The sequence below is a fragment of the Nomascus leucogenys genome, chromosome 11, assembly GCF_006542625.1.
Source record: "Nomascus leucogenys isolate Asia chromosome 11, Asia_NLE_v1, whole genome shotgun sequence".
Classification (NCBI taxonomy): domain Eukaryota; kingdom Metazoa; phylum Chordata; class Mammalia; order Primates; family Hylobatidae; genus Nomascus; species Nomascus leucogenys.
In genome coordinates this window covers 116152306-116179712 of record NC_044391.1, presented here as the reverse complement: position 1 = coordinate 116179712, position 27407 = coordinate 116152306, and the positions used below count along the sequence as shown (strand labels likewise).

The following is a 27407-nucleotide window of genomic DNA, read 5'->3' as shown; positions in this document are numbered from 1 at the left end:
ATAGGATCTTACCAGGCAGATGGGGGCTGGGAGAGGTAATTACAGACGGTGGGAAGAGCAAGTACAGGCGTGCAAGGATGTAGGTCATCCAGGTGTGGCCAGTAGATGGGAGACTGCCTGGTTCAGTGCTGCCCAGTCACAAGAGGCGGGGAGGGCGGGAGACGTAGCCAGAGCCACTACTGCAGGGGCTTATAGGCCTTGCTAGAGGATTTGGACTGTAACTAAGGGAGCAACGAGTCATTGGAGGTCTTGAAGCCAAGGAGAGAGAGAAAAATGAATTTCTCTATTTGGAAAACAATTCTGGAGGTATAACAGAATGGGGCAGTGGGGAAGGCAGGAGGTAGGGAAAGCTGTCAGAGAGGTTGCAGGGGCAGGGGTGAGAGGAAGTGGAGGGGGTGTGGGAATGAGAAACATAATTTGAGATTTCTGTTGGAAAATAGCAGGAACTGGTCTGGATTCTGTATCTGAAAAAAAGTATTAAAAACAAACAAACAAAAAAACAAACCAGTAGCCAGAAAAGGATAAAGGAAAACAGTACATTAGAAGAGAAGCGTGAAGATATTTTTAAAAAAGACTTTCATAATGAGACAGAAGATTTAAAGTGTTACATAAAACAAGTTTTAGGGAATGATGAGGACCAATGTGGCATGCCAGTTTTTTTAAGTTTAGGCTGGAGGTGGAGCAAGGTGGCCAAATAGAAGCCTCCACCAATCATCCTCCTCACCAGAACACCAAATTTAACAACTATCTACACCAAAAAAGCACCTTCACAGGCACTAGAAATCAGGTGAGCGATCACTGTACCTGGTTTTAACTTCATATTACCGAAAGAAGCACTGCAGAGGGTAGGAAAGACAGTCTTGATCACTGACTCCATCCCTGTGGCGGTGGCCACATGGTGCTAAGAGAGAAGCTGTGTGATGGGGATGGAGAGTGCAGCAGTTGTGGGACTTTGCATTGGAACTCATTGCTGCCAACAGTGGGCAGAACTCAGCCGATGCCCACGGAGGGAGCATTTAGACCAGCCTAGACAGAAGAGAATCACCCATCTCAGCAGTCAGAACTTGAGTTCCAGCAAGCCTTGTCACCATAGGTTAAAGTGTTCTGGGGTTCTAAATAAACCAGGCCACAAGGACTGCAACACCCAGGCAAGTCCTAGTGCTGTGCTGGGCTCAGAGCCAGTGGACTTGGGGGTTGCATGACCTAATGAGACACCAGCCAGGGTGGCTAAGGGAGCGCTTGTATCCCCCATCCCCTAAACCCAGACAGCGCAGCTCACAGCTCCAAAAGAGACCCCCTCCTTCTGTTAGAAGAGAGGAGAGTAAAGAGGACTTTGTTTTGCAACTTGGGTACCAGCTCAGTCACGGTAGGATAAGGCACCAAGCAGAGTCCTGAGGCCCCCATTCCATGCCCTAGATCTTAGATGACATTTCTAGACATGCTGGGCCAGAAGGGAACCTACTGCCTTGAAGGGAAGGACCCAGTAATGGCAGGAAATGTCACCTGCTGACGAAAGAGCCCCTGGGCCCTGAATAATCAGCAGTGGTAACCAGGTAGTACATACCATGGGCCTTGGGTGAGACTCTGAGACCTGCTGGCTTCAGATGGGATCCAGCACATTCACAGCTGTGGTGGCTACGAGGAGAGACTCCTTCTGCTTGAGTAAAGGAGAGGGAAGAATAAAGGGGACTGTGTCTCGCAGCTTAGATACCAGCTCAGACATAGGGAGAGCACCAACTGGGCCCTTGGGGTCCCCAGTTCCAGGCCTTGGCTCTGGGATAGCATTTCTGGACCTACCCCGGGCCAGAGGGGAGCTCACTGCCCTGAAGAGAGTCCCAGGACTGGCAGGATTCACCACAAGCTGACTAAAGCGTCCTTGGGCATTAAGTGAACATTGGTGGCACCCTGGCAGTACTCCCCACGGGCCTGTGGTGGTAGTGGACACAGGGAGAGAGTCCTCTGCCTGGAGAAAGAGCAGGGAAGAGTGGGAAGGACTTTATCTTGTGGTTTTGTTGCCAGCTTAGCCCCAGTAGAATAGAGCACCAGGTAGATTTCTAGGGCTTCCGATTGCAGGCCCTGGCTCACAGATAGCATCTCTGGACCTGCCTGGGGCCCAAGAGAACTCACTGCCCTTGAGGGAAGGACACAAGCCTGGCAGTCTTTGCCACCTGCTAATTGTAGGGCCCTAGGGCCTTGAGTGAACATAGATAGTAGTCAGCTAGTGGTTATAGCAGGCCTGGGGCAAAACTCAGTGCTATGCTGGCTTCAAATCTGACCAAGTGCAGTCCCAGTGGTGATAGTGACAGGGGTGTCACCCCTCCTCAAGCTCCAGGCAGCTCAGCCAGAGAGAGAGAGAGAGAGAGAGAGGGAGATTGCATTCATCTAGGAGTTAGTCAGGGAAGAGAACAAGAGTCTCCGTCTGGTAATTCAGAGAATTCTTCCAGATGTGATCCAAGACCATCAAGGTGGTGCATCTACAAATCTGCAAGAACCAGAGCTTTGCTGGGCTTGGTATGCCCCCTAATGCAGATACAGCTGCAGTGACCAAAAACTTAGATCACAACACCCACGTCCTTTGAATACCTGGAAAGCCTTCCCAAGAAGGATGAGTACAAAGAAACCCAGACTGCGAAGACTACAATAAATACCTAACTCTTCAATGGCCAGACACCTACAAACATCCACTAGCATCAAGACCATCCAGGAAAATAGGACCTCACCAAGTGAACTAAATTAAGGCACGAGGGGCCAGTCTTGGAGAAGCAGAGATATGTGATCTTTCAAACAGAGAATTCAAAATAGCTGTTTTGAGGAAACTAAAAGAAATTCAAGAGAGCACAGAGAAGGAATTCAGAATCCTATCAGATAAATTTAACAAACAAATTGAAATAATTAAAAACAATCAAGCAGAAATTCTGGAGCTGAAAAATGCAACTGACATACTGAAGAATGCATCAGAATCTCCTAATAGTAGAATTAATCAAGTAGAAAAATGAAATAGGAAACTTTAAGAGGCTATGTGAAAATACACAGTTAGAGCTGGGAGGATGGCTTGAGCCTGGGAGGCAGAGGTTGCAGTGAGGCAAGATTGCCCCACTGTACTCCAGCCTGGATGACAGAGCCAGACCCTGTCTCAAAAAAAGAAAGCAAGAAAGCAAGCAAGAAAAGCAAGCAAGCAAGAAAGCAAGCAAACAAGCAAGCAAGCAAGCAAGCAAGAAAGAACAGTCAGAGGGGACAAAAGAAAGAGTAAAAAAGAATGAAGCATGCCTATGAGATCTGGAAAATAGCCTCAATGGGGCAAATCTAAGAGTTACTGGCTTTAAAGCGGAGGTAGAGAGAGAGAGACAGCAGTAGAAAGTTTATATAAAGGGATAATAACAGAGAACTTCCCCAACCTAGAGAAAGATACAAATATTCAAGTACAGGAAGGTTATACAACACCAAGCAGATTTAACCAAAAGACGTCTACCTCAAGGCATTTAATATCAAACTCTCAAAAGTTAAGAATAAAGAAAGGATCCTAAAAGTAGCAAGATAAAGAAATAACATAAAATAGAGCTCCAATACATCTGACAGCAGACTTTTTGGTGAAAACCTTACAGGCCAGGAGAGAGTGGCATGACATACTTAAAGTGTCAAAGGGAAAAAACTTAAATAGCATATATGGCAAAAATATCCTTCAGGCTGGGTGCGGTGGCTCATACCTGTAATCCCAGCACTTTGGGAGGCTGAGGCAGGTGGATCACTTGAGGTCAGGAGTTCAAGACCAGCCTGGCCAAGACGGTGGAACCCTGTCTTTACTAAAAATACAAAAATTAGCCAGGCATGGTGGCAGACGCCTGTAATCCCAGCTACTTGGGAGGCTGAGGCAGGACAATCACTTTAATCTGGGAGGCAGAGGTTGCAGTGAGCTGAGATTGTGCCACTGCACTCCAGCCTGGGCAACAGAGTGACACTCCATCTCAAAAAAAAAAAAAAAAAAAAAAAAATCCTTCAAACATGAAGGAGAAATAAAGACTTACCCAGAAAAACAAAAGCTTGATGGATTTCATCAATACCAGACCTATCGTACAAGAAATGCTGGCCAGACGCGGTGGCTCATGCCTGTAATCTCAGCACTTTGGGAGGCCGAGGCGGGCGGATCACAAGGTCAGGAGATCGAGACCATCCTGGCTAACATGGTGAAACCCCATCTCTACTAAAAAAAAAAAAAAAAAAATTAGCCGGGCATAGTGGCGGGCGCCTGTAGTCCCAGCCACTCGGGAGGCTGAGGCAGGAGAATGGCGTGAACCCGGGAGGCGGAGCTTGCAGTGACCTGAGATCGCACCACTGCACTCCATGCTGGGTGACAGAGCGAGACTCTGTCTCAAAAAAAAAAAAAAAAAAAAAAAAAGAAACGCTAAAGGGATTTCTTCAATCTGAAATAAAAGGATCATAATGAGCAGTAAGAAATCATCTGCAGGTGAAAGTTCACTGGTAATAGTAAGTGCAGAGAAAAACACGGACTGTTAAAACACTATAATTGCAATGTGTGTACTTCTCATATCTTAAGTACAAAGATGAAAAGATAAACCAATAAAAAATAATAACTTTTCAAGACAGTACAGCAAGATGTAAATAGAAACAACAAAAAGTTAAAAAGTGGGGAGATGAAGTTAAAGTATAGAGTTTTTATTAGTTTTCTTTTTGCTTGTTTTTTAGTATGTTTGTTTATGTAATCAGTGTTAATTTGTCATCAATTTAAAATAATGTGTTATAAAATATTATTTGCAAATCTCGTGGCAACCTCAAGTCTAAAAACACAATGGATATGAAAAAGTAAAAAGCATGAAAATAAAACATAGCACCAGAGAAAATCACCTTTACTAAAAGGGAAGACCAGAAAACAACTAGAAAACAAATAACAAAATGGCAGGAGTAAGTCCTTACTTAATAATAACATTGAGTGTAAATGGACTAAACTCTCCAATCAAAAGACAAAGAGTGAATGAATAGATTTTTTTAAAGACCCAATGATCTATTGCCTACAGGAAACACACTTCATTTATAAAAACACACATAGACTGAAAATAAAGGTATGGCAAAAGATATTTCATGCCAATGGAAACCAAAAATTAGCAGAAGTAGCTATACTTGTATCAGATAAATTGATTTCAAGAAAAAGAATATAAGAAGAGACAAGGTTATTGTATAATGATAAAGGGGTCAATTCAGCATAAGGATATAACGGTTATATATGCATCCAACACTAGTGCACTCAGATATATAAAGCAAATATTATCAGAGTGAAAGATGGAGATAGACCCCAATACAGTGATAGCTGGAGACCTCAACACCCCACTTTCAGCATTGGACAGATCATCCAGACAAAATCAACAAAGAAACATCAGACTTAATCTGTACCATAGACGAAATGGACCTAATAGATACTTACAGAACATTTCGTTCCGTAGTTGCAGAATACACATTCTTCTGCTCAGCACATGGATCATTCTCAAGGATAGACCATATGCTAGGTTGCAAAACAAGTCTTAAAACATTCCAAACAACTGAAATAATATCAAGTATCTTCTCTGACTACAATGGAATAAAACTAGAAATTAATAACAGAGGAATTTTGGAAACTATACAAACACATGGAGACTGAACAATATGCCTCTGAATGACCAGTGGGTCAATGAAGAGATTAAGAAAGAAATTGAAAAATTTCTTGAAACAAATGATAATAGAAACACAACATACCAAAACCTATGAAATACAGCAAAACAGCACTAAGAGAAGTTTATGGCTATAAATGCCTGCATCAAAAAAGAAGAAAAAGTTCAAATAAACCACTTAATGATGCGTCTTAGAACTAGAAAAGCAACAGCAAACCAAACCCAAAGTTAGTAGAAGAAAAGAAATAATAAAAATTAGAGCAGAAATACATGAAATTGAAACAGAGTAAACAATACAAAAGATCAATGAAATGAAAAGTTTTTTTGGTAGTTTGAAAAGATAAATAAAATTGACAAATCTTTAGCCAGACTAAGAAAAAAAGAGAGAAGACCCAAATAAATAAAATCAGAGATGAAAAAGGAGATATTACAATAGATACTGCACACATTCAAAGGATCATTAGTGGCTACTGTGAACAACTATATACCAATAAATTGGAAAACCTAGAAGAAATGGATAAGTTTCTAGACACTACAACCTACTAAGAATCGTGAAGAAATCCAAAACCTGAACAGACCAATAACAAGTAATGAGATCAAAGCCATAATAAAAAGTCTCCTAGCAAAGAAAAGCCAAGGATGCAATGGCTTCACTGCTAAGTTCTACCATTTAAAGAAGAATTAATACCAACCCTACTCAAACTATTCTGAAAAATAGAGGAGGAGGGGATACTTCCAAACTCATTTTATGAGGCCAGAATTATCCTGATACCAAAAACCAGACAGACACATCAGTAAAAGAAAACTACAGGCTGGTATCCCTGATGAACACTGATGCAAAAATTCTCAACAAAATGCTAACAAACCAAAGTCAGCAGTACACTAAAAAAAATATCATTCATCATGACCAAGTGGAATTTATCCCAGGGATACAAGAATGGTTCAACATACACAAACCAATCAGTGTGATACATCATATCAACTAAATGAAGGGCAAAAACCGTATGATCATTTCAGTTGATGCTGAAAAAGCATTTGATAAAATTCAACATCCCTTCATGATAAAAATCCTCAAAAAACTGAGTATAGAGGGAACATACCTCAATATAATAAAAGCCATATGCAACAGACCCACAGCAAAGGTCATGCTGAATAGGGAAAAACTGAAAGCCTTTCCTCTGAGATCTGAAATAACAAGGATGCCCACTATGTTGAATAGCAACATAGCACTGGAAATCCTAGCTAGAGCAATCAGACAAGAGAACGACATAAAGGGTATCCAAATGGGAAAGGCAGAAGTCAAATTATCCTTGTTTGCAGATGATATGACCCCATATTTGGAAAAACCTAAAGACTCCACCAAAAAACTATTAGAACTAATCAATACATTTAGTAAAGTTGCAGGATACCAATTCAACGTACAAAAATCATTAGCATTTCTATATGCCAACAGCGAACAATCTGAAAAAGAAATCAAGAAAGTAATTCCATTTATAATTGCTACAAATAAAATACCTAGGAATTAACCAAACAAGTGAAAGCTCTCTAGGATGAAAACAATAAAACACTGATGCAAGAAACTGAAGAGGACACCAAGAAATGGAAAGATATGCCATATTCATGGATTGGAAGAACCAGTATTGTTAAACTGTCCATACTACCCAAAGCAATCTACAGATTCAGTGCAATCCCAATCAAAATACCAATGACGTTCTTCACAGAAATAGGAAAAAAATCCTAAAATTTATATGGAACTACAAAAGACCCAGAATAGCCAAAGCTATCTTGAGCAGAAAGAATAAAAGTGGAGGAATTGCATTACATGACTTCAAGTTATACTACAGAGTTATAGTAACCAAAACAGCATGGTTCTGGCGTAAAAACAGACACATAGACCAATGCGACAGGATAGAGAACCGAGGAATAAATCCATACATCTACAGTGAACTCATATCTGACAATGGTTCCAAGAACATACACTGGAGAAAGGACAATCTCTTTGATAAATGGAGCTGGGAAAACTGGATAACCTTATGCAGAAGAATGCATCTAGACCTCTCTCTCTTGCCGTATAAAAAAATCAAAGTGGATTAAAGACTTAAATCTAGACCACAAATTATGAAACTACCAAAAGAAAACATTGGGGGAAACTCTCCAGGTCTTTGGACTTGGCAAAGATTTCTTGCATAATACGCCACAGGCATAGGCAGTCGAAGTACAAATGGACAAATGGGATCACATCCAGTTGAAAAGCTTCTGCACAGTGAAGGAAACGATCAGCAAAGTGAAGAGAGAGCCCAGAGAATGGGAGAAAATGTTTGTAAACTGACAAGGGATTAATAACCAGATTATATAAGGGGCTCAGACAACTCTGTAGGAAAAAAATTTAATAATCTAATGAAAAATTGGGCAAAATATCTGAATAGATGTTTCTCCAAAGAAGACATACAAATGGCAAACAGGTATATGAAAAGGTGCTCAATATCATTGATCACCAGAAAAATGCAAATCAAACCTACAATGAGATAGCATCTCACTCCAGTTCAAATGGTTTTTCTCCAAAAGACAGGCAGTAACAAATGCTGGTGAGGATGCAGAGAAAAGGGAACCTTCATATACCGTTGGTGGGAAAGTAAGTTAGTACAATCACTATGGAGAACAGAACTGAAAATAGAGCTAGCATATGATCCCGCCATCCCACTGGTAGATATATACCCAAAAGAAAGGAATTAAGTATATTGAAGACATATCTGCACCCCCACGTTTATTGCAGCACTGTTCACAATAGCTGGGATTTGGAAGCAGCCTAAGTTTCCATCAGCTGATGAACGGAAAAAGAAGACAGTACATATACAAAATGGAGTACTATTCAGCCATCAATAAGAATGAGATCCTGTCATTTGCAACAACAGTGATGGAAGCAGAGATCATTTTGTTAAGTGGCATAAGCCAGGCACAGAAAGACAAACTTTGCATGTTCTTATTTGTGGGAGGTAGAAATTAAAACAGTTAAACTCATGGAGATAAGAGATTAGAATGATGGTTATCAGAGGCTGGGGAAAGTAGTGCAGTGAGTTGGGGGAGGAGGAGATGGTTAATGGATACAAAAAATATTTGCAAAGAATAAGTAAGACCTAGTATTTGCTATCACAATAGGATGACTACAGTAAAACATAGTTTAATTATACATTTTCAAATAACTAAAATAATGGGATTCTTTGTAACACAAAGGATAAATGCTTGAGGTGATGGATGCCTCTTACCTTGATATCATTATTATGCATTGTATGCTTGTATGGAAATATCTCATATACTCCATAAATATATACACATACTCTGTATCCACAAAAATTAAAAATAAAAAAAGTAACAAAGGTTTTCTAAATTTAATAGTGTTTTAGAAATTAAAAGAGACTCAAGAATAAAAGGAAAGGTGAACTAAGAGATATAGGTTAAAAAGAAATATAAGAGAAATAAGCTATGTAAGAGATACAGGCCGGGCGGTGGCTCATGCCTGTAATCCCAACACTTTGGGAGGCTGAGGTGGGTGGATCACCTGAGGTCAGGAGTTCGAGACCAGCCTAGCCAACATGGTGAAACCCCTGTCTCTACTAAAAATAGAAGAATTAGCCAGGCATGGTGGTGGGCCCCTGTAATCCCAGCTACTTGGGAGGCTGAGGCAGGAGAAACACTTGAACCTGGGAAGCAGAGGTTGCAGTGAGCCGAGATTGTGCCACTGCACTCCAGCCTAGGCAACAAGAGTGAAACTCTGTCTCGAAAAAAAGAAAGAGATACATATATAAGAAATAAGAGAAATAGGCCAGGCGTGGTGGATCATGCCTGTAATCCCAGCACTTTAGGAGGCCGAGGCAGGCACATCACAAGGTCAGGAGATCGAGACCATCCTGGCTAACACAGTGAAACCCCTTCTCTACTAAAAATACAAAAAATTAGCTGGGGGTGGTGGCAGGCGTCTGTAGTCCCAGATATTCGGGAGACTGAGGCAGGAGAATCACTTGAACCCAGGAGGTGGTTGCAGTGAGCCGAGACTGCACCACTGCACTTCAGCCTGGGGACAGAGTGAGACTCCATCTCAAAAAAAAAAAAAAAAAGAAAAGTGAAATATAGGCCAAAAGCAGAACCAACAGTAAGGAAGAGCAGACGGTGGCTTACAGGGCCGCGGCCACCAATGGCTCTGGAAGTGCAGGTAGTGCAGGCAACACCATGAGACTGGAAGGGCAGGTGGAGGGAAAGGGGAAAGGTGAGTGGTGGAGTGGAGCCTGCCTATTAGAGAGCTTCAAGGGCACCACTCGCCACTGTCTATTCTGCTGGCAGGGCAAGTGACAGTGTAAACAGGGCAGTCAGGGGTTCATGTGGCTTTGCCTTTTGCTGCTGGCACCTGTTCAGGTGGGCTCTTCGGAGTCGATGAGGTGGTGATTGAGCAGCTAGGATGAAGTGTGGCAGACTTGTCCTGTCAGGTACCAGAGAAGATGGTGGCGCTTGCAGAACTCTTAGGAGCACTGAGGAAGAAGGTGGAGGAACACCCAGCCTTCTGGCTTGAGTGCCTCCTGTGTGTCATAGAAGGATCTAGATCCTGTGGGGGCACATGGAGCAACAGGAAAACTTGCAAGACCTGTGGGATGAGTACATGGTCATCTGGTATCAAGTGTGAAGCTGGGGCTGCGTATGGGCCATACTTCTCATCTTCTGGAATAGAGTTAGACAAGGAAACCCAACTCAGCGTCCCGTTAGTACTCTTGTCTGCTCTAATCGCGGGTTGAGCTGATGTCTTCATCCTTTGTTGGTTGCTGTTAAGGAATGAGGATGCGTTTATGGTGGAAGGAGTGTGGGGCTGAGAATCTGGAGGCCAGGGTCCAGTGATGACTCTGCATTTATTATCTGTGTGACTTGCTGCAAGTGTAACCTGGCTGAGTGTCTGCGTCCTTATTTGTAATTTGGAGGCTATAATAGTGATGTCTGCCTCACAGAAGCCCTAGGTTGTCATGGGGATCAGTGTGGGTATGTGAGAGTGTTTCATAAATTGCAAAGCTCTGCTGTAGCTGATTATACCTCTAGACTTCTAAGTGCTTTGAGGAAAGTATACCTGGTTATTCCTTGTACTTCTCACAGTGCCTCCAAAGTGTCAGCGATACTCAAGAAATGCTGGTTGACTGTGAATTTACTGCAGCACTGAGCAGTTTCCGGGTTCCATTTTCCAGTGGCCAGACCCTCTCCTTGTTCACACTGTTGGATGAGGGAGGTAGAGCTGGAGCATTGGACTGGCCTATGGAACAGATGCAGTGGCCACCAGGAGGTGGCGATGCCTGGAGCAGTGTTAGCCATGCAATGTGATGAGGATCACACACTCTCACATGGTTCCAGTTGCTGGGCACAGAGCTACCTTCAGGGGGGCCCAGCTTCATGTTCAAAAGCAGGAAGCAGACTAGGGGCTGTTTCCATTTCCTGTCCTCCCACTTCTCTTCCACTGCACAGCCCGTACATGCGTGCCTGCATACCACCCCTCACACAGTGTCCCCATCTCCTTAGTGCGGCCTCAATTCTGACTTCTGGTTTTTCTCATTTCCTTAACTCTCCGTTGCTACCCCTAGCCCCATCCCCTGCTTGTGGACCCTGGAGAGGCACCGTCTGCCTCTGCCTCTGTGATCCCAGGTGTGTGTTGGGTGTCAAGCTTACGGTGAGAACTAGATTGCTGAGCCTTGATTTTTTTTGCACCTGCTGCAGGTCATCTTCCATGACGTTGCTGTGCTGACAGATAAGCTCTTCCCCGTCGTGGAGGCCATGCAGAAGCACTTCAGTGCTGGCTCGGGAACCTACTACAGTGACTCCATCTTCTTCCTCTCGGTCGCCATGCATCAGATCATGCCCAAAGGTAACCTGGGCTTCCAGGAGCAACAGCCCCTGGGTGTCTGACTTTTGCATCCATTTCCCTGGTTCCAACACTGCCCAGGCCCTGTATCAGAGAGAAGAGCTCCACTGAACATGCGAGAGTGGACGAGGGAGCCAAACCAAGCCCTTTGTACCACTGAGCTTCCTACACCAAGAATCAAGGGCAGGGCCTTGGTTGCATAGCTCCCGGGGTCCATTTATGAGGACACAGGGGGTCTCTGGGCTCTGGCCTGGACTCTGCCCCTTGCACTTGCCCCCTTCCTTCCCCACTGCTCAACCCCTATACTTTGTTTGCTCATCTGGAAAATGGTAGGTTGGATTAGATGATCCTCCATCCAAATTTATGATCTTGTTCTTTCTAGTTTGAATCTGTACTTACCTGATTTTAAAATAGCAAATCTAGATGTGAGAGGTGCAAATTATGACCATGTAGAACTTCTGAAGAAACTCCGATGTGCAATTAGAAGGATTTTCTGGGCGTCTGTCTCCAGGAAAGAGAGTGCATCATCCAGTGTGTGATAGGTCCAGCTTGTGTGGAATTTCTGGCAGGTCTGGTCATGCTTGGACTGGAAGCCTTGGAGGGTCTAACTCCTGGAGTGTCTCTGGTTTCTAGGATCTCCCTACAGTGATCCTTGATGGGTTCTGGAGCCCTGGATATTGACCAATGTATTAATCTGTTCTCATGCTGTTCATAAAGACATACCTGAGACTGGGTGATTTATGAAGGAAAGAGGTTTAATAGACTCACAGTTCAGCATGGCTGAGGAGGCCTCAGGAAACTTACAGTCACGGAAGGGGAAGCAAACACGTCCTTCTTCATGTAGCAGCAGCAAGGAGAAGTGCCGAGCAAAACCGCAGGATCTCAGAGAACTCACTCACTAGCATGAGAACAGCATGAGGATAACTGCTCCTCATGATTAAATCACCTCCCACCAGGTCCCCCCCAACACATGTGGGGATTATAGGAACTACAATTCAAAATGAGATTTGGGTGGCGACACAGCCAAACCATATCAACCAGTTTCTGGCCATGGTGAGCCATGTCCTGAGCCTCTTAATGGTGAGAAGGGGTGTTTGGGGCCTTGGGGTAGCAGTTATCTGAACTGTGGCTCGTTGAGTTTTCCACCAGTTTCCAGACCAGGCAGGTCCTGGTGGCCCAGGGGACAGTGGGCCATATGGTGGAGGCCTGCTCCTCCAGCCCAGCAGACCAGAAGTGAAAAAGAAGGTGCTTGGTGAACCAGAGACTCAGGAGTTGAGAGTCGAAGCTTGGTTCCTGTTGGGAGGTTGTCCTGCCACAGGGAAAAGCAAGCCCATCCATTCTGGCTGGGACTTTGCAGGCAAGGTCCAGCACCCTGGAGGCCTCTGAGTGTCCTCTTTGTTGTGAGGCAAGGGCTCAGGGGGCTCCACTGGGCAGGAATCTGAAGAAGAGAGGAGACGAGCTCACCGACAGGGCCTAGGGTGAAGAGCTAGCATTGGCGAGCCTTTGCAGTGACCCAGGTGCAGCTCCGTCAGCTCACCAACCCTTCTACCCATCCTGTGGGGTTACAGGTGAAGCTGAGGAGTTGCGAGACCTGCCCAGGGTTATACAGCCTTTTAAGTGGCAGAGCCAGGGTTGGGACCTGCTTCTCCAAATAGTTACTTCTACCCCATCAGGTGCCCCGTACGTGACCTCTCTGGACAGCCCAGTACAGGAGCTATGGGTGGCTCAGACTTGAGAAGGACGTGGTTCTGTTCTAGATTCTAGAGGGCAGATAGGTGGAGGTGTTGCTCACAGCTCCGCCATTAGCCACTTATGTGCATAGGGCTGAGCCACTTTGTCTCTCTTGGCTTCACCAGTTTCCCCACCTGTAAAATGAGGGGCTGCAGGAGTGAGCTGTTTCAGCTTGCATTCTGAAGAGCCCAGGGCTTGTAGGAATCCCCCCTAGGGGTTTCTGTAGTTCTAGGGAGCCAGGGGGAGGCATGCCTGCCCTCCCTCCACCTCCCTCCCTCCTGCCTCTTTCCCTCTGTCAGCTGTTAGGTTCCTGCCCATTGCATGCTCAACTCTGGGCTGGGTTATGCTTTGGAGTACCCAGCGGGAGGTGAAATACAGCTCCTCGTGGTTTGTCAGGGAAGAGAAAATTCTTCTGCCTCCAGCAATAGGACAGCCAGGCAATGAATTGTGCAGGGACTGATGACAAGAGTTAGGGAGCTCCTAGGCTGCTCTGGGAGACGGTGAGAATTATGCCAGGAAGGTGCTCCGGCCCTCTCTGACTTAGCTCTGCCCAAGAGCCTGGCACAGCTCAGGGGGGCAGTGATGTCTGCAGAGAAAAGGCTTTGGCTAGAGCTTTGCAGTCGATGCAGTAAATGGACGCATCATCGGTGTCCCTCCAGGCGTGGGCCCCGCCCTCCGAGGGGCATGCGTCAGGAGGCGGGGAAAGAGTTATTTTAGATGTGCCTCCAGCCGACCCAAACACACAGTCTTTTCTGGGGTTCTTTAGGGGAGTGATAATGTGCTTCCAGCAATTCTTTTTTTATTTTGAGGCAAAGTTTTGCTCTTGTTGCCCGGGTCGGAGTGAAATGGTTTAGCAATCTCGGCTCACTGCAACCTCTGCCTCCCGAGTTCAAGCGAGTCTCCTGCCTCAGCCTCTCGAGTAGCCTGGATTACAGGCATGTGCCACCACGCCTGGCTAATTTTGTATTTTTAATAGAGACGGAGCTTCTCCATGTTGGTCAGGCTGGTCTCAAACTCCCGACCTCAGATGATCCGTCCGCCTCGGCCTCCCAAAGTGCTGGGATTACAGGCGTGAGCCACTGCGCCCGGCAGCAATTCATTTTTACATGTGCCCCAAAGCCTTTTCCTAAGAAAAGAGTTATTAGGAGTTACTAAAATTTGATAGTCATAAAATAAAATCAGCGATCCTTGAGTTTCCTGTGGCGTCTGGGGCGTGTCCTGCCAGGAAGTCTGGCCTGGCACACTTGGCAGCGCTGGGGAGTTCCTGCTGAGATCATTTGGAATTCCTGCAGTTTTTGGAAGGACACTCTGTTTTCAGACATCATTCGTGCCGTCTTGAGTTTGTCATGATTCTTAACTGCCTTTTTTGCATTCATTGTTTTTTAATCATAGAAATGAGTGTTGTTTTGTGCTTTGGTTGATGGCTTTGTTGTAGCGTAATTGCTGCATTCTTGTTACGTTGGCTATTCTGTTTCTTTCATAGCATTCAATTTTCTCCAGGAAAGTGAGAATGGAGTATGGGTGGAGCCTGAGCCCTTGGTCTCACCCAGGAGGGCTGGGTCAGAAAAGTCTATGCTCCTCTGAGCTCCTCCTGGAGGTCCTGTCTAGTGTTTGCCCCAGAAATCCAGATTCTTTATCTGTGTCTAAACCTCTCCTGCCGCTTTCCCTTCTGTAGCATGAGGGTCATCCTTCTGTACCTAAACTACTTTTAAAATGTGCTTACTTTTTTTTTTCTTTTTTTTTTGAGACAGAGTCTCGGTCTGTTGCCCTGGCTGGAGTGCAGTGAAACGATCTCGGCTCACTGCAATCTCCGCTTCCCGGGTTCAAGCAATTCTTCTGCCTCAGCCTCCCAAGTAGATGAGATTACAGGCACCTGCCATGATGCCTGGCTAATTTTTTTTTTTTTTTGGATTTTTAATAGAGATGGGGTTTCACCATATTGGCCAGGCTGGTTTCGAACTCCTGACCTCAAGTGATTTGCCCACTTTGGCCTCCCAAAGTGCTAGGATTATAGGCGTGAGCCACTGCACCCGGCCATCATTATTGATTCTTTATCTTCTTTATATTCCCAACATGTAGCTTTTTAAACATTTAGGCAAAGTAGGAGTTACCCTGTATATCAAATCATTCTGAGTCTTTTTTTATAGATGAAGATTTGAAATTGAATCTTCATTTCAAACCCCCAGCATGAAAGAAATCGTACAAATGAAGCTATGTCATGATTTTTTCAGTTAATGGCTCACATCCCCATTTTCTGTGTAATTATATAGTCTTTGAAAATTTTTCGAATGGTTTTATTGAGTAGATGAACCTCAGTTCACTTTCTCATTTCCCTGTTCTCAGCTAGCTAGATGCTTTCTATTTTTTCTAATATTGTAAATTATACAATGGATATCCACATGCATACAGATTATTTTCTCTAATTAGGATTCTTTCCTATGATAGCTCCCAAGGGTAGCATTACTGGGCCAGAGGTGACCCTGGTAAGGCCAGGGTGTGTCAACCCCCAGCCTCCCAGGGTTGTTGACTCACACAGGTGAGGTTCTGTACAGTTTCAAGCCTACTAGTGTCTGTACAGTTCTAAGCCTGTTAGTGTCTGACCTCTCACGTGGGCCACCTCAGGCAGCCACTTAAGAGCTTCAAGACTGTGGCTGTCCCCGCTGGACAGGAAAGGAAAGGGAGGAGCTGAGAGGTTAGGCTGCTTCTCCGCGTTCTCCAGCGATCTCTGCCCTCCCTGCCCCTTGGAGTTCTCAGTCCGGAGCTTTTGCCCATTCTGATGTCCAGACCTGGACACCCAGCCTCTTACACATGCCCAGCCCTGTGAAACTTACAGGACTTGGCGTCCTTGCCCGTCTTCTGGGCCCCATGTCGCAGCTCCGCAGAGGGGACCTGGCTGGGATAGGGTTGGGCTGGTCAAACCCAAGAGTTTTGCCCTGATCGCCCCCTTGGAACAGCAGCGCCCAGAATCACATCTGAGCAAGGGCCTCAGGAAGAACGAAGGGGCCCTGCCAGGCGGGACATGCTGGCTCTGATTTTGGTCAGAGCTTGTTTTTCTCTTCCCTGCTTGTTGGGGGTTCACATGCGGCTGGTCTTGCTGCTCATGCTTGCCTGCCTGTGTGCCCTCCACAGACACAGGCACTCTCTGCTCTTCACCCACATCCACGGGGCTTTTATTTCCATTTGTCTGTGGTGTTGGGTTTGTCGCCATTGGAAGCATCTTATGCAATGGAAAAGAAAACATTTTTTGCCGCACTAGAGCTGGAGGGAGCCAAGGGCAACTCCTCCAGGACTGCCAGCTTCCCCCTTCTGGGTCCCACGGCCTGAGGCGCTATTGGCTCCAGCTCAGAAGTATGGGCTGTGTACGGTGCGTGCTCTCTGGTCGTGGTGGGTTCTCCCTGAGCAGGGCAGGCAGGCCTCCAGACAAGCAGCAGGGCTCTAGGCTGGCCAGAGGCCCCCAGGAGACGCTCTTGTCGAGGCCTTCAGAAGAGGACAGGTCACAGGCATTTGCAGGAAGAAGGAAGCTTCCTGGAGGAGGTGGCTGTGAAATTTTCTCCAACTTGCCTTGTTTTTGATGACCTTGACAGTTTTGAGAAATACCGGTCAGCTGTTTTGTAGAGTGTTCCCCAATTAGGATTTATCTGATGTTTTTCTCATCATTAGACTGAGGTGATGGGTTTTGGGGAGGTTATGGGAGGAATGCTGCGGAGGAGAAGAGCTGTTTCCCTCACATCATATCAGTGACACACCACGTCCTATCAAGGGTACATGGTTTATCACTGTTGCTGTTGACCTTGATCACTGGGCTGAAGTCGTGTTTGTCAGGTTTCTCCGCTGTAAATTATTCTTTACTCCCTTGCCATACTATATTCTTTGGAAGGAAGTCACTCTATGTGGTCCATGCTTAAAGAATGTGGATACTTACTTTTCAAAGGTCACATGTCCCTTGCTTGGACCCCGTCACACACATCCTGCTGGTAGTGTCTGCCTCCTGACAAGTGCCGCTGGCCATGGGCTGTGGGAGCCCAGAGGCTTTGGAGGACAGCTTCAACATTCCATGCGATAGACTCCATTCATTGTACTGCATGGAACTGTGCGTGGCTGCATCTGATCGTCTCTCGATGTCCAGTGTAGGGAGCACTGAGGCAGGCAGGTCTGAGCAGGCTGAAAGGGGGATTGGTGTATCAGAGAGAGTAGGAGTCCAGGCTCAGGATCGGACAGAGCTGGGTGCAAATTGCAACACTGTGACTCCCAAGGTCAAGGCTTTGTGATCTTGGGAGGTTACTTAAAAGAGGCCCTATGGTGTCTTGGTTAAGAGTGTGGGCCTGGCAGGACGAGGTGGCTCGCGCCTGTAATCCCAGCACTTTGGGAGGCCGAGGTGGGCGGATCATCTGAGGTCAGGAGTTCAATACCAGCCTGGCCAACATGGTGAAACCCCATCTCTACTAGAAATATAAAAAAATTAGCCAGGTGTGGTGGTGGGCACCTGTAGTCCCAGCTACTTAGGAGGCTGAGGCGGGAGAATCGCTTGAACCCGGGAGGCGGAGGTTGTAGTGAGCCTAGATAGCACCACTGTACTCCAGCCGGGGCAACAGTGTAATAGAGTGAGACTCCGTCTCAAACAACAAAAAAAGTAATGCTGCTAAAAATGCTACATATCTCCCCCCACCTGCTTCCCCCCGGCTCCCAGCATCAGGGTTTCTGAAATCTCCCTAACATTGAGCATGTGATTATTGCCACCATCAGCCCCAGCCTGCTCGTGTTTCCTGCGGAGATCCATGGGAGTAGATAAAAGACCAGACAAATGCAAGCTGTTATAAAATCCCTCAAAAGGTAGGATTTGGGCCTGAGCCTCCTCTGCCCGCATCTCTTGAAGCCTAGTGTGACGCTTGCCATTGTAGAAAAGAACAGCAAAGCCAGCTGGCAACAAATTGGGCTGGCCCCATCCAGCTCTCCTGGCCTCCTGGGTGTTATCACCCCTGAGAGTCCTTATTTCAGTGTCTGTCATGGGGGCCTTACTGTCTTGAGGCTGCAGGCAGATGGCTGGACTCTTTCAAGAACATTCTTGGGTACACTTTGGGTCAGTGTTGCTGGGTGGCAAAGGCTGGTGTAAGATTCAGGTAGTTGACACTGGATGCTTCTTAGCCTAGGTTCACAGGCCTGCATGAGAAAGAACTGAGGCAGGGCCAGAATGCCTGCAGGCTTGGGGCAAAACCCACATGGGAAATTCTAGACCAGCAGCTCCCTCCCTCCCTCCCTCCCTTCCTCCTTCTTTCTTCCCTTCCTGCCTGCCTGCCTGCCGTGAAACACTGAGGTCAATGTGTGTGTGGCCTTTTGCAGAAAGCCTTTAAAATACCATCTTTTCTTTTTTCCTTAAGTACAATTTGACAAATGTAGTAAAAACCGTATTGAGTTTTCATTTCTTTATTCTGTATTTTTTGTACTTTTACTCACTGCCATGGGAGGTCTGTAGTATTCTCTACTGTTCTCTTAGATCAATTTCGTAAAACAGAGGAGGCTTTTAAGGCTGGTTTATAGAACTTCATAACTTTGTTCAGTTTAAACCTAATCAGGAAGCTGTTCAGTAATCAATGTTTAATTAGCTGTCATGAGGCAGACATGTTTCTAAGGGGAGGGTTCCTGCAGGGGGATGTGCGTGCGTTCTGGAACCTGGGGTACGGTGGGTAAGGATTGGAGATTCCAGGGCAGCCTGTTCTCTGCCCCTGCTCTATCAGCCTCAGTACCAGGAGAAAGCAGACACAAGGGCCCCCCGACTACAATTGTGGCTGCCGTATGTAGATGGTTTTCCAGCCTCTGAGATCCTGACTGTGAAAGGGGCTGACGGTGCATGCTGGTTCCCATAGTTAGCTCTGTGGCCCCTGCTTGCTTCAGAAAGAAGTGGTCTGAGGATTGACGGGGGTGGGGGCTGGTTTAGAGTGGACATGGGTGGGGTCAGCAGGCCTGGGAGTGAGTTCTCACTCTGCCCTTTAGTATCCTGGTTGGCTGATGCAGGGAAGAGGGAGAGCCTCCTCCCTGCCTGATTCTGCCCCATAGGAGGGTGGAATAGAATGTGATTCCAGGACCCTGTTGACTAGTGAGCGTGGCCCCATGCACAGAGGGGGATTTCATTCTTTCCGGAGTTTTCTTCTTAGCCCTGAGGCAGGAGACGTGAACTGTAACAGGGCTGACCTCTGCAGAGCAGGGGAAGGGGCACTGCTTTCTGCTGTCTTCTCTACCCCTCAGGCAAACCGGGCTGGAGGAGACTAAGGTCTTGCTCAGACTTTGAGCCTAAGCCACATTCTCTAACCTGGTTTACCAGAGAGTTGTGCGTTCCACCCAGTGACACAGGTAACAGAGTGGCTTTTGAATCTCCCACCTGCGATGGCTCCTAATGTTTTGGTTTCAGAAACCAAAATAACGTCTGGTATTGCCTAAACCCCTCGTGACTCCTAACACAGATCTCCAGTGAAAACCTGCCTTCTCTGAGCGGATTCTTTGTCTGTAAAATGGGAATAGTGACCAAGTAGGCCTCACTGGGGTTGTGAGGGGACTGGCTGAGATACTGTGTGAAAAGTCCCAGGGCCTGATACTGAGAGATGCTTGGTAAGTGTTAGATAGTATTAGTACTTTTCCTCTTGGAGGGTCAAGTACATAGCAGCAACCCAAAAGCTGTGATAAGTACTGCAGTAAAAAACATTTAGTTTTCCGTAACCATCATTGCTTACACACGATTGACCACAGAATGCCTTTTTGAGGAATACCTATTCACATTCTGAGAGCGGGTTTTCCACAGCACTCACTTTAAGAAATGCTGCCCTCGCTGGGCGTGGTGGCTCACGCCTGTAATCCCAGCTCTTTGGGAGGCCGAGGCGGGTAGATCACCTGAGGTCGGGAGTTTGAGACTAGCCTGACCAACATGAAGAAACCCCGTTTCTACTAAAAATACAAAATTAGCTGGGCATGGTGGTGCATTCCTGTAATCCCAGCTACTCGGGAGGCTGAGGCAGGAGAATCACTTGAACCCAGGAGGCGGAGGTTGCGGTGAGCCAAGATTGTGCCGTTGCACTCCAGCCTGGGCAACAAGAGCTAAGCTCCGTCTCAAAAAAAAAAAGAAAAGAAATGCTGCCCTCAGATAAGGGTAATAAATAACACTTGTGTAGCTCTCTGTTGGGATGCGGGTATGGGCAGGAAAGCCTCAACTTCCAGCCAAAGCTACCTCATATCAGCCAGCCTTTCCTGTCCCCTGCCAATAGAGCATGTCGTTGGGTGTGCCATTTTAATTATTCACTTACTTGTTTGTACTTCCAGATTTGAAATAGCTTTGGGTTTGCCTTGGACCCAGAGGCATTGGGAAGACTTTCCCTGGATCATGAATTGTGGTGGGGGCCCTGGGGACAGAGTTGTTGAGGAGGTGTGTGTCTGGCGGCACACCGTGGGTGCAGCACCCTCGCGGCACTCACCAACAAGTGGTTTCAGAGGATCTCAACCCAGAGGGTGACCGAGGGTTCTCGACACCAACCCTCAAGGGATCTGGGCCTAAACGCCTTAGAACAGCAGTCCTCAGCCTTTGTGGCACCAGTGACTGGTTTCACAGAAGACAGTTTTTCAATGGACCGAGGGGTGGTTGCGGGATGGTTTTGGGATGAAACGGTTCCACCTCAGATCATCAGGCATTAGAGTCTCATAAGGAGCGTGCAGCCTAGATCCCTCGCATGCACAGTTCACAGTAGGGTTTGTGTTTCTTTGGGAATCTGATGCCGCTGCTGATCTGACAGGAGGCAGAGCCCAGGCGGTGATGCTTACTGGCCCGCCTCCCACCTCCTGCTGTGTGGCTGGGTTCCTGCCAGGCCACTGACCTGTACCTGTTCGCGTGGGGCTTGGGGACCCTGCCCCAGAGGACTCACTGTTTTCTGAAGGGCTGTCCTGGGAAACTGGAACCCAGCCTGTTCTGTGTGTCCCCAAAAGGCCACACCAGGCACAGCTGACCAGAATTTAACTCTGTTACCACGTTTCTGTGAGCCTGTGGGCAAGGCCCTCTTCTTCCCAGTGGCAGATCCTCCCATCCCATCCCATCGGATCTGATCCCATTGGATCCACAGCCCTGGCTTGAGCCTGCACTGTGCTGTCACTCACCCTGCCATGGCCACCCCCGCTTCCTGCTCCCTCCACCTGGGCCACTCTCCCAGTGGCATTCCCGTGGCTTGCCCCCTCTCCTCCAGATCTTTGTGCAATGAGGCCATCCCTGGCCGTGTGGTGTGAAATCGTGCTCATCTTCTGTGATGAAGGGCCCTGGCCCTTCTCTGCTTTCTTTCTCTTCGTGGTTCTTATCGTCTGCTCCTGTGGAATGGATTTTGCTTTTTTTTGTTTGTTTTGATCATCTGTCTGCCCCACCCAAATGTAAGCTCCATGGGGACAGGAAGTTCCGTGTGTTTCATTCACTGCTGTGTTCCCAGTTTCTAGAGTGATACAGACACATAGTAGGCAGTCAATAAATATTCATCAAGTGAATTAAATGATTACCGTTTTGTTAGGTGTTATCTAGAACTACTTTATTTTAGGGGTAACCTCAATCTGCCAGAGCTGGCTCACTGCCTTAGCCCTTTTTCTTTTTTTTTTTTGAGACGGAGTCTCGCTCTGTCACCCAGCCTGGAGGGCAGTGGCGCTATCTCAGCTCACTGTAACCTCCGCCTCCCGGTTCAAGCGGTTCTCCTGCCTCAGCCTCCCGAGTAGCTGGGATTACAGGCGTGAGCCACCACGCCCGGCTAATTTTTGTATTTTTAGTAGAGACGGGGTTTCACCATGTTGGCCAGGCTGGTCTTGAACTCCTCACCTCAGGTGAGCCACCTGCTTCAGCCTCTCAGAGTGCTGGGATTACAGGCGTGAGCTACCATGCCTGGCCCGCCTTTGCCCTTTTTCTGAACCCCACTGGAGAACCATGTGGGGGTGGAATCCCACAGCTTCTGGTGAATCCAGTGGACTCTGAACACTCCTTAGGGTTAGTCACAGCCAGGAGCTTGAATTTGTGGGATAGCCATTTCTTGATGGTTCCCCAAGCCTGGAGAACTCTGATTACTGCTGTGGTGGGTGCTGCCCTTGACAGCATTCAGCTGGGGGTAGGAGCAGGGGTTCTTGTGTGGAAGAAAGCAAAGGAAAAAACAGACATTCAGGAACTTGCCTGAGTGAAAACATCTGAACAAATACTGAACAAAGGTTATAAACATGTGTCCAGTGATTTCAGTGAAAACTGTTTTCTGGCAGCTCCTATGGAGCAAATTTGAGGCATTTCAGTTCTCTTATTCTGAAGAGGGACAGCTGAGCAAATTTGTCATAAAATGCTAAAAATAGTAACATGGTAGAGACCATTTTCTACTAATTTAATGCCAGAAGCTCTTTCTAAGCTAATGAAAATTGTTGCCAAATTGGTTGAACAGTAATATTTCCCATTTTGGTCCCCTTCATTAGATTCTGTCTTTTAATTTGTCAAGATCTTCTTTTAAATTCTTGGCTATCGGTCAAAGGCATCAGCTGGCTCTTATTACTTCTTGCCAGGACGTCAGCCAGCTTTTATTCTGGGCCTCGCCTCACCCATGAGGAGTCCGTCCTCCTGCCCACTGTGTTCAGCTCACCTTCCGGTTGGTGGAGGGACCCCAAGTGAGTGGGTGTCACACAGGGAGCAAGAGGCGAGAGGTCAGCAGAACAGTGTCCTGTCCTGTCCTGACTTCAGCGGGGTGTGGGGGGTTGTTTGCATGGAGAAGGGACCAGGTGCTGTCAGTTCTGTCAGAACACAGAGAGGAAGCTTTGAGGAGGATGAGGAGAGGTTAGCCTTGAAGGCTTGGGGTGAAGGCTGGGGGAGGGGCCGGGCAGGCATTCTGGGCCAGGGTGCGCCGGGCGGCCGGGGCCTCAGCCTGGACTGCAGCTGCTGCTGCCCAGATGGTGTCAGATCCCTGTCTGTCCCTCTAGTGTGTTTGCCAAGCCGCCTCTGGGGCTGACTTTGCTGAGCATCTTCTCTTTGTCCCGAACTGTGTGCACTGTCCCTGGCTGGAGAAGACTCTATTTCTGTACTCAAATCCTGTGTGTAGTTGCTGATGGCCAGGTCCCGCTGGTCAACCGCCTTGGATGGAGTCTCAGGCCTGCTTTTCTGTGTTTTCTGTCCCCCTTACTCTGGCTTCTGGATAGCCTTTGGAATATTCCGGGCGATAGCTGGGCCTCCAGAGAGAGCGGGCTGCAGGGTGTGGGCCTGGACTCCCCTTGCCTGGCGGGTTTTCCCCGTCAGTGTTCCTGCTGCTCCCCCTCCTCCCTCCTGCTCTGCAGCCTTTTTCTCTGGGTCAGACCCACACTCTGCTTTCCCACTGCCTGGGCTTGCTGAGCTCTCCGTTTTGGCTTGAAGGCCTCGCCCGAGCCATGTCACCGGCTCTGCCTGTCAGAAGGACCCGAGTGTGCAGCGTCGGTGGGGCTGCCTGACACCGACCTCTGGGGTTATAGAGGTCCCGGAGAGTCCTAAGTCAGGTCTGATGTGGCTGAGATGGCAAGAGCCAGAACGTTTCTGTAAAATCTGAAAGCCCTTGATGGGGCCGAGGGGGTGAGGAGGATTCCCACCCTGTGTGGACAGGAGCATGCAGCAGCTGAGTGACTCCACCAAGTGAGTGGGGTCCAGCGGGTGTGGTGCTCGATGACAAGGCAGTTTGAGAGCGGCTTGTCTCCGGGGACCTGGCGTAGGTCTCCTTTGCCTTAACCCTTGGCTTTTTCACTTCCTCTGTCTGTCCTCCATACGGGCTTCTTGCCCTAGGTGAGGACTGGCTTTTAACAGGGTGAGCCGGTTCCTGTCCTCACCCCACTGGCGTCTTACACTCTGGGACATAGCTGCTCCTGAGAGGCGAGTGAGCCACGTCAGAGGAGGCGGGCAATGGCTTCCCTTCTGTCTTGGGTTGGGGGAGTCAGGTACAGTATTTTTTCTTTTAAAGCATCACTGATCACATAATAAGGTTTGTCTATTATAGTCCTTAATCACAGACCTGTGAAATTTGGAGAATTCACGGTGCCTAGGATGGGAGTGAGTGTCTGATTGTGAGCTGATGTGGGAGCTAACCTCAAGGAAACTCCCCTTGCAAGCCCCCTGATGGGTGTCGTGGCCCTCGCCCAGTGACCTCCCGGGGACTCTGGCCGCTCTCTCTTTTTCTGCCCTTCCTTTTCCCTCACCTCGCTCCCCCGTGAGAAAGTGGGACTCGTGCAACTCAGCTCAATGACAAAGGTTTATTAGGGGCAGCTCTGGGACTGATCTTTTGGTGATTTCTTCTCTCTCTTTCTCTCAAATGGAATCACTGTTTCTGTCTACACTTCTTTATTTTCTTCTCTCTACAGCTGCCTTTTAAAAATGTGCTTTTCTGTTCCTGCAGAACTGAAGCTTGCATGGCCTTCGTTGTGACTTTCCCGTCACGAGCGTCATCTCTCGGTATTTTCCCATAGGCCAACCTGCAGGTCATACATTGTTGATTTTTTTTGTTGTGGTTGGTCCAGTCAGCCAGGACCAGAGCAGGTGGGACCATGTGGTGCCACATGCAGCCACCTGGGCCTCTTAAGCAGGCGTGTGGGCGGTGGGCAGGTGGGCCGACTGCCACTCTCAGATATAGAGCTGCCACCGAGACTGGATGCTGTGCTAGGCACAGGAGGGGAGGGGAACAGATGTGAGTCAGATGTGGGGTTTGCCTTCACAACTTCACTTTCTAGTTGGGGAATTGGACATTTACATAAATGTACAAACACCTGTCATACAAAAAAGAAAGAAATAGGTGTCATCCAAATACCATCTCTGTTGGGGGATGTGGTGGGCAGCCTCTAACGCGGCCCCTGGTGATCCCTGCCTCCTAGGAGTCATGCCCTGGTGGGTCCCTGTCCCTTGATGTAGGCTGGACTCAGTGACATGCTTCTAGTGAATAGAATCTGGCAAAAGTGATGGCCTGTCACTCTGGGACTGTGTTATAAAAGCCTGCCCCGTCTGTCTTGGGCACTTTCTGTCTTTCTCTCTGAGCCTTGCCTGGAGGAATTCAGCTGCCATGATATGAGCTGCCCTGTGGAGAGGCCTGCATGGTGAGGAACTGATGTCTCTGGCCAACAGCCAGGGAGGATCTGAGGCCCACCAGCAGCCACACGAGTGAGCGGGGAATTCTTTACATAGTTGAGCCCTAGCCAACTTTGATTGCAGCCTGTGGGCCAGAGGCTAAGCTTGCCTGAATTGCCTCAGAAACTGTAAGATAAATAACATATTTATCTTACAGCTTATTTATCTGTAAGATAAATATTTGTTGTTTGCAGCTGCTAAGTTTTGGGTTAACTTGTTATGCAGCAGTAGGTAACTGATACAAGGGGATCTCTGCACAGAGAGAGCTGTGGAGTGCCAAGGAGGCGGCACCTTTGGCTGAGGAATTTGGGAAAGGCTTTGAGAAGGATGTGGTATTTGAGCAAGGCTACCTTTTTTCCATAGAGTGTACACCTCTTGTACAAGGTAGAACGTCTTGCGCATAACAGAAGGCCTGTCTGTCGGTCCCATTTTCCAAGGTGGGTAGAATGAAGGCACTGTTTTCCTGTTGCCTGAGAACCTCTGAACCCTCTGTTGAAGAAGGACAGGGCTGGCTGTTTCCTGGAGCCCTCCTGCCCAGCCAGACATGTGGCATCTCTGATGTAGCTGAGCCTCCCAGGCCTGGTGGCCTCCATCTGCAGTGCCACCAGCTGTGTGTGGGGCTGCTTTGCACACCGTATGCTGATTAGGGAGCAACAACATGGGGCCTGCAGGCCTGGCACCCCAGGCGCTCCTTAGACCTGCGAGCCGTCCCACAGTCTGCCCGGAGTAGCTCCTCACCTGCCCTCATGGCTCTTCCAGGCTGGCTCAGCCTGTGGTAGAAGGGTCTGAAGACCCAGGTTAAAGCCTTGTTTCTCTCTCTTACTGATGGTAAGGCACTGAACATCCTCTATGGGCCTTTTTTTTCCCCCTCCACCTTTTATTATGGAAAATTTCAAATATCCACAGAAGGAGAGAGGAGAGCATAATGAATGCCTGTGTACTCATCACCGGCTTCAGTAGTTACCAACTCATGGCCTGCCCCTTTTCATCTCCACTCCCACCCACTGCCTTCTCCCCCAGAAGCAAATACCAGATATATTATTATTTTATTTTTAAATACTTTGATAAGTCTCTCTAACAGAAAAGTACTTTTTTTTTTTGGTTTGTTTTTTGAGACAGAGTCTTGCTCTGTCGCCCAGGCTGGAGTGCAGTGGGGCAATCTCGGCTCACTGCAAGCTCCGCCTCCCGAGTTCATGCCATTCTCCTGCCTCAGCCTCCCGAGTAGCTGGGACTACAGGCGCCTGCCACCACGCCCAGCTAATTTTTTTTGTATTTTTAGTAGAGACGGGGTTTCACCGTGGTCTCTATCTCCTGACCTCCGTGGTCTCTATCTCCTGACCTCGTGATCCGCCCGCCTTGGCCTCCCAAAGTGCTGGGATTACAGGCATGAGTTTTTTTTGTTTTTTTTTTGTTTTTTTTTTGTTTTTTTTTTGAGATGGAGTCTTGCTCTCTCACCCAGGCTGGAGTGCAGTGGCGTAATCTTCTTTCACTGCAACCTCCGCCTTCTGGGCTCAAGTGACTCTCCTGCCTCAGCCTCCTGAGTAGCTGGGATTACAGGCACGCACCACCATGCCCGGCTAATTTTTGTATTTTTAGTAGAGATGGGGTTTCACCATGTTGCTTAGGCTGGTCTTGAACTCCTGACCTCAAGTGATCCACCCACCTTGGCCTCCCAAAGTGCTGGGATTACAGGCATGAGCCACTGCACCTGGCTGAAAAGTACTATTTGTATATAAATACACTATTTTTATTACATTTGGCAAAATTAACAATAAATAATACCTTATTGCCATCTAGTATCCATGCAGGATTCACATTCTTGAATTGGCTACATGTTTTATTTGGTTGACTCTTGAGTCTTTCCGTTTCACTCTCTTTTAAAATTAAACTTTAGACCGTGCATGGTGGCTCACGCCTGTAATCCCAGCACTTTGAGAGGCCGAGGCGGGTGGATCACGAGGTCAGGAGATCAACACCATCCTGGCTAACACAGTGAAACCCCATCTCTACTAAAATACAA

At 47.4% G+C, this 27407-nt stretch overlaps 1 protein-coding gene across 1 annotated transcript in view; it reads left to right on the top strand.

Moving 5' to 3' along the window:
- The window catches only part of XXYLT1 (xyloside xylosyltransferase 1), a 194451-nt gene that overhangs the window by 33917 nt on the left and 133127 nt on the right, over positions 1-27407 (top strand). The window contains exon 2 of the mRNA XM_030823004.1: positions 11400-11547. Within this exon, the coding sequence (XP_030678864.1) occupies positions 11400-11547 (148 nt within the window). The remainder of the gene's footprint in view (positions 1-11399; positions 11548-27407) is intronic.